General features: G+C 47.2%; 1 protein-coding gene across 1 annotated transcript in view; it reads right to left on the bottom strand.

Annotated features, from left to right (window-relative positions):
* The window catches only part of ATP2B4 (ATPase plasma membrane Ca2+ transporting 4), a 107,183-nt gene that overhangs the window by 46,053 nt on the left and 46,514 nt on the right, over nucleotides 1-14,616 (bottom strand). The window contains exon 2 of the mRNA XM_052653953.1: nucleotides 3,544-3,942. Coding sequence (XP_052509913.1) covers nucleotides 3,544-3,736 — 193 coding nt within the window. The 5' untranslated portion in view covers nucleotides 3,737-3,942. The remainder of the gene's footprint in view (nucleotides 1-3,543; nucleotides 3,943-14,616) is intronic.

The raw sequence follows: 14,616 nt of genomic DNA, 5'->3' as shown, positions 1-14,616 counted from the left end.
CAAAGAACACCCAGGACTGATCTCCTTCAGAATGGACTGGTTGGATCTCCTTGCAGTCCAAGGGACTCTCAAGAGTCTTCTCCAGCACCACAGTTCAAAAGCATCAATTCTTCGGCACTCAGCTTTCTCAGTTCAGGTTCACACAGGTTTTTCTTGCTCTTGGAAGCCAGGAGATAGCATGGAAAATTAATCAGAAGATAAAAGGCTACCTTCCAGTGGGTATCATCCGGCTCTTTGAGGACTGGAGAAATCTGGGGGTGGGGATGCAATCGGGCAGCAAGCGGCAGTGAAAAGAGAGAGAGAAACTGGAACGAGCAAAGGAGCAAACTGAAAAGATCCTATCAGTGCAAAACGCTCAGGTTTTTCTTACTGATAAACCTCAGGCAACACAACCTCTTAGGGCTTCCCCGACGGCTTGGCAGTGAAGAATCTGCCTGCAGTGCAGCAGGTGTGCGTTTGATCCCTGAGTCGGAAAGATTCTCCGGAGGAGGAAATGGCAACTCACTCCAGTATTCTTGCCTGAAAAATTCCACAGACAGAGGAGCCTGGTGCGCTACAGTCCATGGGAGTCAGACACGACTGAACACACACACACACAATGCAACCGCTTACCCAACCAACACAATCACCTCTGCGTCTCTGCTGAGCCTTGTCTGCTCACTGATGAGCGCTGTGGGGGCTGAGCACCTCCACGTCATCTCAAATGTAACCAGCTCTTAGCCACTGGGGCATCGCCTCTTGTTCCAACTAGTCATTGGACTCAAGGAACACAAGCCAATATTAAATGCATATTAGTATTGGGTCACAGCTAGGCATTTTATCAGGCACCAGAATATAAAACAAACTGCAAAACTATCTGTGCTTCTGAGATTCTCTGTGTTGCTGCTCTAGCTGAAGAGGCAGCAGAGCATGGTCTGTAAGTCAGAAAACATGAATTATTCCATCAAGTTCTACCCTGTGGTAAGACTTTAGGCAAGTCATTTAATTGTTTTGGTCTGTTGAGGTCCCTCAACGAGAGAGACAGAGGGAGAGAAATTAAACTATGTTAGTGTCAGAAAAGTCATAAACTGCAAGTTCCATAAGGTTCCTTAGTAGCTATAGTTTAAAACAATCTATCCTAAAGATACTATCAATCCAACAGAAAATAGAGGGGAAGGGTCATACTCTAGAAAACGATCTTCTCAATCTTATGTCACTTGACTTTCCAATCAGTGGAATTCAAGCGCTGGGAAAATCTCTTTATGTTCTCATTGTTAGCCTGCAGGGGCCTACCACAGGTGAGAAAGCTATGCTAGGCTGTCAGGCACGCTAGCGTCGTCTGCTGCGCACTGCTGGCGTTTTCTGGCACCTGGATACTGACGCTCTTCTCTCAGCCTGTCCAAACAAACCTCTGTCTGGGGAGAGTCCCACGCCATAGCTCTTCTGCGGCTTCTTTTCCTACCCCTTTACTCTTCTCACACGTGAGGCACTGAGGGCTGAAAACACTCACGGAAAAGTTGTTCCTGACAGCCTGCTTCCCAGCTCCAGGACCAGCCCAATAGAAAGCTGTAATACTGAAACACATCAGGATACATGTTTGTGATCCAAGGAAGCAGGGGATGGCAGTGGACAGCTGCGCCGGCGGCAGGGGTCCTGGCGTGGCCAGGGTCTGCAGCATCAGAAGCACCTGACATCAGAAGGCAACTTCCAACCACAGGTCTAAATCTGGGATTGGAAAGGATCTAACCATTTGACATCTGATTCTGACATGAAAGAATAGGTACGTTGGCCTCTGGGAACTAGAAGCAAACAGCAGCAGCTATGAGAAAGGGTTTGGAAAATTGGGAGGGAAGTCTGGACTCTGCTCTTGGAAGTTTCTCAGGTTCCAGTTTATTCGGAGTTTCACTGTGTCACACAAGCAACTCAGCCAAGGGAAAGAACGGTACGGGAAGAGGGAAAGGAAGACCCTGCTCAAACTCTGAAGCGTGTTGCTGAAGTGCTGCATCATCTCAGTGGGAACACAGGAGCAGCCACTGTGAAAGTGGCGAGGTAGAGGGATCTAGCTGACAAGAAGCAGGCATTATCCAGAGCGCAGTCTTTAGAGGCTGACCAGACGGCAACGGCTGAGCCGCATGGAAGCAGCTCAGCACCGCCGCCCTAAGCAGCCGCCCTCTGACATCAGTGGCGAAGGTAGAGAATGGACAGCAGCGGCAGGCAGCCTGCAGCAGCCTGACAGACAGAATAACACGCTGCACTCCATGGCTCTCATATTCTGGCAAATGTGGGCTCCGTTTTAATGTGAGACAACTAATTTATTGAACACCCATTATGAGAACAAGCATTGTACATACATTATTTAATCCTGATAACTGTATAGACTAAGTATTAATACCATTTTCAAAAAAGAAAATGATTTTTACTTACGGAGAATGAGTGAACTATTCAATGTTATTCAGCTAGTAAATGGTAGTACTGAACTCAAAGCCTATGAGATAAGAAAGTAAACTCTAGAAGTACAGAGAACATGTAAGGCACCTCTCCCTGCTGGTAAAGAAAATAAAACATGGGCAATGTACAGATATATCTAGATAAAAATTTCTTCCTTTTTTCTTTTAATCATAGAGTCTGGACTCCAAGTCACTAATTTTTAACACTGGCTAGGGATCAAAACTTCTTAGAACTGGCAAAAATATGATGCGGCTTCCAAGAAAGGGTCAGAAATGGTATACCTCAAGAGGCTGATGGCATCTAAAGGACAAGATCTTTGCTCTATCTCAAGCTACTCAATCAAGGCCTGCCTGACTGATAGGGCCAAGCAAGGACCTGTAACAGAGATGGTGAAACTAGGCAAAAAGGAGCAAATAAGATTTCTCTAGTACTATCTCCATTTCAACGAAATAAAATTACCATGGCTCACTGGGCAACTGGGCTGAACCAGGTAAGCATAAAGCTGGATTTTTCATTTTCTTTAGAGAATAGATTAAGAAGAACTATACTAAAAGTGCATCAGACAGGGTTGAAAAAGTCATCAATAATTTCCTGAAAGAAAACTGAGTAACCCAAAGATATGGTGGCTAAACTCTCTCCATTTTGATTCACCATCCCGTTTCTAACTGTGTACCATAGAGAAGTACTACATTAGGTAGACAGACTCATCCACACTTCTTCCTATTATACTGTAAGATCAGGGTAGGGAAGAATCATATCTTCAACCTTTTGCAATCAAAGACTGATACTGAGTTAGGGACTTGATTATTTACTGATAAACACACCTCTAACATAAACATTTATAAGAGACATTCCCCCTTCTGTACAGTGATATAGAAAGAGAAGGAAAGAATGATCTTCAGAGAATATCGCAGTCACTAAACCTCATTGGAAAGAAAGAATGTTTCTCTCCACAGCCTGACATCTTTTCCGTGCTTTGGAGACTGTACTTTGCCCACCAGGCACAGATATAGCAGCAAGGTCTCCAGAAACATTCCTTCTCTAGAAGCCGACAGAACACTATACCCTAGCGCGGGCCGCCTTCCTCCAATCCCCCACCCGCAGCGTGGCCTTTACCTTCCACAGGGTTGGTCTGCAGCCTACTGCAGAGACGCGCCACTCCTCCGTAGTGGGTGTTGACCTGGTCTACTGCGTCTCTTGAACGCAGCTCCATCAGCTTCCTCAGGTCCATCACTGTGCAGCCAAACTCCCCTTCACGGCTCTCAAGTGTCGAGTTGGCGGGCAAGGTGTGTTCTGTTGGGTTCGTCATTTTGCCTGCTGTTACCAAGCCCCTCGACAGAAAAAATGTCAACTCTCCCTTCCACTGATTCAGAGTCTCTCGTTTCTCTTCCTCACTTCTTCCTTCTTTCTTCTCTCAGAGTCCAGATGCGAATAAGACCGACTATATCTTGTGCAGGAAGCTTCAGAGCAGCAGCCTGTGGTCCAGGTCCTTTCGTGTGTATGAAGCTTGTAAGCCTGAGGAGGAAGAGGAGGGGGAAACTGAGTGTGAGCCGGACCACGTGTTACGATGACTGGTGTCCCCAGGTGGTGATGGACCAGGGTAGGTAGGTTCCTAGTTTAGACCTTTCCCAGATGGTGGTATAAACAGGATGTGCATGTTACCACGGAGGCAACCTTAGCAACAACCAGCAACTGCAGTGGCAGAGAGGTGGCAGGAGAGGAGAACGAGCAAGGCTCCTTGGAAACCGGTGACAACTCGGTCTCTGGAATAAAGATTCAAAGGCAGACATGAAGAAACAATTAGAAGCGCATGGGGTCCAGCAACTGCAAGGACAAGAGGTACTCATCCCAGCACAAGGGTTTAGGTGACAGTTGGTATCTGAGCTGAACGGATAGCTCAGGCCTAAGCTGAGTGCACTGACTTGGGAGAGGCCCCTTCTTCCCTGGGCGGCCCCAGCAGCCTGTAAACTCCAGTGTAGAGAAATAACTTCAGCTACACCCCAGCCTTCACAGCTCACCTCTGCTAAACCAGGCAACACAAGCCCTACAGCTTGAGAAGCTTGGAAATAACGGGTTATGGGACCTCTGATGGCTCTCCCTGCCTATTTGGGGGATCTGCAACAGAATGTGTTCGTCTGTCTTAACCATAGAATGTTTTCATCTCACCTCTAAGAGGTGAGAAGAGGTCAGGAAAGGAGTCCAGACCAGAGGGATCTGGGGGGCAGCCTGCCAGTCTGCCACCCTCCTCCACACCCTTCACCCTACCACACTAACACACACACGTACAAACCAGGAGGGCAACCTGGGAGAAGATGGCCACATCCCCTGCCGCCCCTGAGAACACTTGGCCTGACAGTGTATAGAAATCCTGCAGCCTGACGCAGCTGTCAAGAGACCAGGTATGACGTTCCGATCTTGGAGTCTAGAAAGCTTTGGGGAGAAAAGGGTGAGTAAAAGGCTCCGGCAGTGGGCGATGCAGGGTGGATACATAATGAGAACAGAAGGACCTCTGAGGAAGAAAGATAAATTTGAAGCCTGTGAGTATTCAAGTTTCTCTGGGATTGCAGGAATATGACAGCTATCAATTCAGCTAGAGCCTAGGGCCACAGCAAGGTCAGTAGGGGGGCAAAGTCAGCTTGCGTGTGAGTGACAACGGAGGGTCTCGGCTCAGCAGTTCTCCTCTCGGGAAGCCATGTGTCACCTCACACGTGCTGACTAGGGAGAGAGGGACGGGTGGGAACAGGGAGGATGAAAGAGAGAAAAAGGCTTATCCTAAGCCCTGTTCTCAGCTTCAGGCTAGAGGACCGCCACACACCAGCTACTTAAATGCCAAGGGGATCTTTCTGAACGTGGCACCAGAGCATTGAGGGCCCAGCCGTGGTCAGCCCCTCTTTAATACATGGATGATGTCCTTGCTTCTAGACAACGAACAGCAAGTACAAGGGTCATCAGATAAGGGCTTGACTACTTTATTACTTTTCCAAAAATCACATGTGGCCAAAGTTATTAGATTGATAATTCTAATCCATCCTGTTCTTGGTAGATTCCACAGGGCTGGAGGAGGTTACACCCCTCCCTCTCCCAGGATGCCCGCAGTTTACTCCTTCTGCTGTGAATTTTTAGTGCTACCCTGACTTATAAAGGGTTATACAAGCAGCGTTTTGTTGTTATTGCAGTTGTTTTTCAAATATCATGCTCCCTTTTTAGGTGTCATTCCTAGGAAACAAGAAGAGAAGCTGAGGCAGTGTATCCCACTCCTTTCAATCCTCCTGGCACCAGGACAGGCAGTACCATGGACATTTCTCTCCACTTCAGTTTCTTCTCCAAGCCTGGAAGCAGTGGGAAGGGCTACAGCAGCAAGAAGGCCATTTGACCCGTAAGTGGAACTCCCTAACCTTTGAAGAGGATGTTGAGGGCAGTGTTGATTGACAGCTTAACTGGAAATTATAACCTTTTTTTTAATTTCTACCACCTACTGCCACGTTTGTTTCATGAAGGCAGAGATTTTTCATGTGTCTTGCTCAATGCTTTCTCCCCAGTACCCAGACAATGACCTACACAAAGCAGGCATTCAGCTAATTTTTTGGCTGAATAACTCATAGTAGATTCAGAACCAGATTTACCATCTTCCCAAGAACCTTTTGAGCAAGTCACTTAGCTTTCCTAGAGCTCAGTTTTTTTAGGGCTCAGTTCCTCCCACCTTTTTTTTTTAATATACTTTTTTAAATTTTTTATTTTTATTTTACTTCACAATACTGTATTGGTTTTGCCATACATTGACATGAATCTGCCACGGGTGTACATGAGTTCCCAATCCTGAACACCCCCCCCCCCCCGACCTCCCACCCCATATCATCTCTCTGGATCATCCCCGTGCACCAGCCCCAAGCACCCTGTATCCTGTATCGAACATAGACTGGCAATTCATTTCTTACATGATAGTATACATGTTTCAATGCCATTCCCCCACATCATCCTACCCTCTCTCTCTCCCTCACAGTCCAAAAGTCCGTTCTATACATCTGTGCCTCTTTTGCTGTCTCGCATACAGGGTTATCATTACCATCTTTCTAAATTCCGTATATATGTGTTAGTATACTCTACTGGCGTTTTTCTTTCTGGCTTACTTCACTCTGTATAATCGGCTCCAGTTTCATCCATCTCATTAGAACTGATTCAAATGTATTCTTTTGAATGGCTGAGTAATACTCCATTGTGTATATGTACCACAGCTTTCTTCTCCATTCATCTGCTGATGGACATCTAGGTTGTTTCCATGTCCTGGCTATTATAAACAGTGCTGCAATGAACATTGGGGTACATGTGTCTCTTTCAATTTTGGTTTCCTCGGTGTGTATGCCCAGGAGTGGGATTGCTGGGTCATAAGGCAGTTCTATTTGCAATTTTTTAAGGAATCTCCACACTGTTCTCCATAGTGGCTGTACTAGTTTGCATTCCCACCAACAGTGTAGGAGGGTTCCCTTTTCTCCACACCCTCTCCAGCATTTATTGCCTGCAGACTTTTCCTCCCACCTTTATCTGGGAGAAGAAATGATAAATGAATGGCATTATAAACAGAAATAGTACCTGGAAATCTTAGATGAAAGATGACCAGTGTCCTGTATAGGACACTCGAGTGATGTGAAAAGGTTAATTTGATCGTAATGAACTTTTGTTATCTAGTCCTTTAAGCAGAAGAGCAATAATCCCCATGTTCCCCTCCATCTTTTCTTGTGAGAGTGAACTCCCTCACCCCCCAAATGAATGGAAAATTCCACATAGCATTATTAGCAATAACCATTAGCTAGGTTATAACCATTAGCAACAACCACTTCATGGATCACAGCCTTGTTGTGGTAAAGGGGCTTGCATAACTGAATGAAGCTGTAAGGGCCACCCATGACAGACAGGTCATAGTGAAGAGTTCTGACAAAACTTGGTCCACTGGAGGAGGAAATGGCAACCTATTCTAGTATTCCTGCCGCAAAAACCCTATGAACAGTATGAAAAGGCAAAAAGATAAACACGGGAAGATGAGCCCCCCCATGTCAGAGGGTGTCCAATATGCTACTGGGGAAGAGTGGAGGGCAGTTATTCATAGCTTCAGGAAGAATGAAGCAGCTAGGCCAAAGGAGAAATGATGCTCAGCTGGGGATGTGTCTGGAGGTGAAAGTAAAGTCCAATGCTGTGAAAAACAATACTGCATAGGAACCTGGAATGTTACATCCATGAATCAAGTTTGAACATGGTCAAACAGGAGATGGTAAGGTTGAACATTAACATCTTAGAAATCAGTGAACTAAAATGGATGGGAATGGGCAAATTTAATTTAGATGACCATTTTATCTCCTATTGTGGCCAAGAATCCCTTAGAAGAAATGGAGTAGCCCTCATAGTCAACAAAAGAGTCTGAAATGCAGTACTTAGGTGCAACCTCAGAAACAACAGAATGATCTTGGTTCATTTTCAAGGCACACCATTCAACATCGGAGTAATCCAAGTCTATGCCCCAACCACTGATGCTGAAGAAGCTGAAGTTGACTGGTTCTATGAAGACCTACACTCTCTTCTAGACCTAACACCAAAAAAAGATGTCCTTTTCATCACAGGGGATTGGAATCCAAAAGTAGGAAGTCAAGAGATACCCAGAATAACAGGCAAGTTTGGCCTTAGAGTACAATATGAATCACAGCAAAGGCTAACAGAGTTTTGTCAAGAGAATACACTGGTCATAGCAAACACCCTTTTTCAACAATACAACAGATGACTCTACACATGGACGTCACAGGATGGTCAATACCGCAATCAGACTGATCATGTTCTTTGCAGCCAAAGATGGAGAAGCTCTATAAAACAAGACCTGGAGCTGACTGTGGCTCCAATCATGAGCTCCTTATTGCAAATTCCAGGCTTAAATTAATGAAAACACGGAAAACTACTAGGCCATTCATGTATGACCTAAATCAAATCTCTCGTACAGTGGAGGTGACAAACCAATTCAAGGGATTAGAACTGGTGGACAGAGTGCCTGAAGAACTATGGACAGAGGTTGGTGACACTGTACAGGAGGCGGTGGCCAAAACTGCCCCCAAGAAAAACAAGTGCCAGAAGGCAAAATGGTTGTCTGAGAGGCCTTACCAATAGCTGAGAAAAGTAGGGAAGAGAAAAGCAAAAGAGAAAGATATACCAAACAGAATACCGAGTTCCAAAGCAGAGCAAGGAGAGACAAAAGGGCCTTTTTAAATGAACAGCACCAAGAAATAGAGAAAAGGCAATAGAATGGGGAAGACTAGAGATCTCAAGAACATCCGCGACATCATGCAAGAAGCATGATAAAAAACAGAAACAGTTAAGAACCTAACAGAAGCGGAACAGATTAAAAAGTAGCGAGAATACACTGTGTAAAAAAGGTCTTAATGGTACCCATGATGGTGAGGCCGCTTACCCAGAGCCAGACACCCTGCAGGGTGAAGTCAAGTGGGCCTTAGGAAGCATTACTATGAACAAAGCTAGTGGAGGCAACAGAATTCCAGCTGAGCTATCGAAAATCCTAAAAGATGATGCTGTGAAAGTGCTGCACTCAATATGCTAGCAAATTTGGAAAGCAGTGGCCACAGGACCAGAAAAGGTCAGTTTTCATTCCAATCCCAATGAAGGGCAATGCCAAAGAATGTTCAAACTACTGTCCTATTGCACTCACTTCATATGTTAGAAAGGTTATGCCCCAAATCCCTCAAGCTGGGCTTCAGCAGTATGTGAACGGTGAACTTCCAGATGTACAATCTGGATTTAGAAAAGGCAGAGGAACCAGAGATCAAATTGCCAACATTCACTGGATCGTGGAGAAAGCAAGGGAATTCCAGAAAAGCATCTACTTGTGCTTCATTGACTACACTAAAGCCTTTGACTGTGTGGACCACAACAAATCTGCAAAATTCTTAAAGAGATGGGCCTATCAGACCATCTTACTTGTCTCCTGAGAAACTAGCATGTGGGTCACGAAGCAACAGCTAGAACCACACATGGAACATGGGCAGCTTCGGAACTGGGAAGGGAGTATGAGAGGGCTGCGAAGCGCCACCTCGCTTCGCTATGTTCAGCTGCTCAGTCGTGTCTGACTCTTGGAGACCCCACGGGCTGCAGCGCGCCAGGCTCCCTGTCGTCCTGCACCCTCTCCTGGAGCCTGCTCAAAGTCATGTCCATTGAGTCGGTGATGCCATCCAACCATCTCATCCTCAGTCATCCCCTTCTCCTCCTGCCTTCAATCTTTCCCGGCATCAGGGTCTTTTCCAATGAGTCAGCTCTTTGCATCAGGTGGCCAAAGTACTGGAGCTTCAGCTTCAGCATCAGTCCTTCCAATGAATATTCAGGATTGATTTCCTTTGGGATTGACTGGTTTGATCTCCTTACTGTTCAAGGAACTCTGAAGAGTCTTCTGCAACACCATAGTTCAAAAGCATCAATTCTTTGGCATTCAGTCTTCTTTATGGTCCAACTCTCACATCCATACGTAACAACTGGAAAAACCATAGCTTTGACCAGATGGACGTTTGCTGGCAAAGTGATGTCTCTGCTTTTTAGTATTCTGTCTAGGTTTGTCACACCTTTTCTTCCAAGGAGCAAGTGTCTTTTCATTTCATGGCTGCAGTCACCATCTACAGTGATTTTGGAGTCCAAGAAAATAAAATCTGTCACTGTTTCCATTGTTACTCCATCTATTTGCCATGAAGTGATGGGACCGGATGCCATGATCTTTGTTTTTTGAATGTTGAGTTTTAAGTCAGCTCTTTCACTCATCAAGGGGCTCTTTAGCTCCTCTTTGTTTTCTGCAATAAGGGTGGTGTCATCTGCATATCTGAGGTTATGGATATTTCTCCTGGCAATTTTGTCTGAGCTTGTGCTTCATCCAGCCTGGCATTTTGCATGATGTAATCTACATAGAACTTAAATAAGCAGGGTGACAATATACATCCTTGACGTAATCCTTTCCCTATTTGGAACCAGTCTGTTGTTCCATGTCTGGTTCTTGCTTCTTGACTCACATACAGGTTTCTCAGAAGACACATAAGGTGGTCTGGGATCCCCATCTCTTTAAGAATTTTCCACAGTTTGTTGTGATCCACAGAGTCAAAGGCTTTAGTATGGTCAGTGAAGCAGAAGTAGATACTTTTCTAGAATTCTCTTGCTTTTTCTATCATCCAACGGATGTTGGCAATTTGATCTCTGGTTCCTCTGCCTTTTCTAAATTCAGCTCGGTTCATGTACTGTTGAAGCCTAGCTTGGAGAATCGTGAGTGTTACTTTGCTAGTGTGTGAAATGAGTGCAATTGTGTGGTAGTTTGAACATTCTTGACATTGCCTTTCTTTGGGATTGGAATGAAAAACTGACATTTTCCAGTCCTGTGGCCACCCTGCTTATTTAACTTATATGAAGAGTACATCATGGAGAAGGCACTGGCGACCCCCTCCAGTACTCTTGCCTGGAAACTCCCATGGACAGAGGAGCCCGGTTAGGCTGCAGTCCTTGGGGTCGCTAAAGATTGGACACAACTGAGCGACTTCACTTTCACTTTTCACTTCCATGCATTGGAGAAGGAAATGGCAACCCACTCCAGTGTTCTCGCCTGGAGAATCCCAGGGACGGGGGAGCCTGGTGGGCTGCTGTCTATGGGGTCACAAAGTTGGATACGACTGACGTGACTTAGCAGCAGCAGCAGAGTACATCATGCGAAGTATCAGGCTGGATGAATCATAAGTTGGAATCATGATTGCCAGGAGAAATATCGATAAACTCAGATATGCAGATGATACCACTCTAATAGCAGAAAGTGAGGAGGAACTAATGAGCCTTTTGATGAGGGTGAAAAACGTGGCTTGAAACAACATCCAAAAAACTAAGATCATGGCATCCAGTTCCATCACTCCATGGTGAATAGAAGGGAAGGGGATAAAACGCGGAAGCAGTGACAGATTTTCCTTTCTTGGGCTCCAAAATCACAGCGGCGGATGGTGACTGCAGCCGTGAAATTAGCATATAAAAGTGGAGATGTCACTTTGCCAACAAAGGTCTGTATGTAAAGGCAAAGGTATGATCTTTCCAGTAGGCGTGTCGGTGTGAGATGGACGATAACGAAGACTTGAGTGCTGAAGAGCCAATGCTTCATTGGAGCCGATGTGACATTGGAAAGACTCTTGAGAGCCCGTTGGACTGAAACAAGATCAAGCCAGTCAATCCTAAAGGAAACCAACCCTGAATATTCATTGGAAGGACTAATGCTGAAGCTATAATACCTTGGCCACGGATGTGAAGAGCTGAGTCATTGGTAAAGACCCTGATGCTGGGAAAGATTGAAGGCAAAAGGAGAAGGGTGTGGCAGAGGATGAGTTGGTTAGATAGCATCACTGACTCAGAGCTGTGAATTTGAGCAAACTCTGGGAGATGCTGGGGGACAGAGGAGCCTGGCGTGTTGCAGACCATTGGAGGCGGGAGTCGGCCGTGACTTGGCAATGGAACTGCAGGGCAGCCTTGGGCCTCTAGAGAAGTAGGGGCAGCCTGCAGAGCCCAGGCTTATCCACTTACACAGATAAGCAATGCGGAAAGGCCAGTTAAGATCGGAACACTGTGGCAAGAAGGCAAGAGTGAAGCTGCTCTGCTTCTGGCCGCCCTTGAGACACACACAGGCCAGGCACGAAGCTGCTGGCACAAAGCCAAGGGGTGCTGCCCGCCTGGGACCCCCTTTGGAGCCGGGCTCTCTGCGAAAAGTGCTTCTGGAATTCGGAGGCATAGCAGGAGCCAGAGCCAATGCTGCCCTCCCTCTGCGGCTGAGCTTGCCTAGCCCCTAACCTTATTAGGCAACTGGCAAAGCACGGCAGCTAAGTGCTCACGCAGCCTCAGCCCCGGGCGCAACGCTCTGCTGCCCAGGAGGCCACCGCCTCCCGTCAGGTCGGGATTAGTCACGCCGCTCGGGGCTTTCTGGGTAAGGCATGCTCTCACTCCCTGTTTCCAGCATTTTGCCAGCCTAATGATGACAGGACGGAAGAGGGAATTTTCACCCCTTCCTGCGGGGTCAAGAAATCCTACTACTTACATGACCATTAAATCATTTTAATTTTTTTCCTCCTAAAGTTCTGTAATAGCTGTTGTACAACTTGTAGTGACACATGACAGGATTTGGCATACCGATTTTAGGTAGGACAGCTGTGACTCCCACCCTGCAGGTGAAGACGCTGAGATTCAAAGCCATGAAAAGTGCCTTGTTCTTTGGCAAGTCAGTGGCCTTTGCTGTGCGGTCCTCTGTGCCTTACTCCTCCTCTCCAATCTGGGCTTCTTCATTTTCTGATAAACATCTAACAGGTTCTTTGTCACCACTTAGAGGAAGTACTGACTCTCGCACGTGCTCTTTCTCTTTCGGAACGAGTTCCCTCACATTCCACACAGGATCAGAGACCCCTCCAGTTCCTACACATGCCTGAGAAGCAGAGCACCCTACACTTCCTGTCACTCAATTTGCAGCTGACCTCCCTAGCAAGTCACAAAGTGAGGAGCTGCCAGAGATAAAATCCTCATGTCTTAAGCCACCAAGCCATAAACAACAGTCAGATGCCGTTTCCGCCAATTTTGCCAAGAAAGCTCTTACTCGTCGAAACCTTCCTGGGGTGCTCTCAGAATACGAGGGAAAAAGTTAACTTCCTATGTAGGGGACAGAGTAGGGTATTTTGAGGATCTGAAAGGAACCCACCCTGAATCTTCGCTGCCAAAGGCTGCTAATGGCTCTGGCGTGATGCATGGGAAATGAAGTATGACTGGAAACAGGAGAAAGGAAATGGCAGGGGGCCGCGGGCCCAGGCTGCAGGCTGGTGGCTGCAGGGAGACCTGCCGGGAACTGTAAGGAGCTCAGCTCCAGCCTCTGGGCTGCCGGTAGCTGCTAGGGTGGGGGTGGCACAGGAACAGGATCCTGACACCTTATAATGCGCCAAACTGAGCACGAACCCTGCCTCAGGCCCACCCTTTCCCATTCAGAGAGAGAGTGTCATGGAAATACACACGTGTTATTACTGATAAACAAACAGCAGCCTAGGATCGCAGCTGTTAAGTAGTGGTTGGTCCATACATAGTCGTTATTCTCATTATTTCACATATTGTTTCTCTGAATCATTAACAGCCTTATAAGGAGGGCACACCTTTTTATAGGAGGGAATACAGATTTCGAGAACGAGGATTTGTGTCCTGGCCTGAATCCAAACCCTCAAGTGCAAGGTCAATCCTCTATGAAAATGGAAACAAAGCTACAGATTTACTTCCTAAAGCTTGACGAGAAGCCCCTATAAACCTATCTGGCCCAGAGCCCCTAAAGGGGGCTCTGTTTCCCACACGTCAGGGAAACACCTCCTTACCTCTTTCAGCTTCCTGGGCAACCACAGCAGTAGGTCACAGCTTATGAGGGGCTGACACCCTCCACTCCAGCCCCGCCCCCACATACATATGCCCCGGCCAGAATGCCCTTGGCTTCGGATGGCATGACTCCAAGTATATCCAGTTCCCACTCAGAGGCTGAAGAAAGGGGCTGAGGGCTCCCTGCACTCCATCCCCTCACACTCGGGGCATCAGCCCTGGGATGGGGAGAGGCGCAGAGACACCTCTTCTCTTCTTACTCCTGCAGGGGCAGTTCCCCGCAGTGTCTTCAGCTTCACTCTTTGTCTCGTTGCTGGCATACCTCTAACAGGCCTTTCATGAAAGCTGGCAAGCACCTGCACATGGCAGGCTGCCCTGCATGAGACATCCTTGGCTGGCCCTCCTCTGAAGGTCTAAATACCACGCGGAGGCTGCTTTGCTCCATCCTCATGACATGACAGGTCTCTTATTCCCATGACCAGAGGCAGGCCCACCAGCGCCAGTTCTCACCGCTTGGGTCGCGCAGCCGCCCTACTTGTGGTTCAGGGCACTCCTTCCCTCCCCCTGCCCTAGTGCCTGCTGGCTTGCCAAGCAGACCTGCGTGCACGCCCTCCTCCAGTCGCCGAGGCCCTGTGGAGGCATATGGGCAGAAGGTTGGGGCAGAGGATGCTGGCGGGAGTTCAGGTGGTGGGTGGCACCCCCTCTCATCGCCAGCAACAGCCAGGTTGGTGCCAGGAAGCCAAGGGAGGGCTGAGGCACCAAAACTAGGCCTCCGTACTGACCACAGCATGACACACT

The sequence above is a fragment of the Budorcas taxicolor genome, chromosome 16, assembly GCF_023091745.1.
Source record: "Budorcas taxicolor isolate Tak-1 chromosome 16, Takin1.1, whole genome shotgun sequence".
NCBI lineage: Eukaryota > Metazoa > Chordata > Mammalia > Artiodactyla > Bovidae > Budorcas > Budorcas taxicolor.
This window is presented reverse-complemented; position numbering and strand designations above follow the sequence as displayed.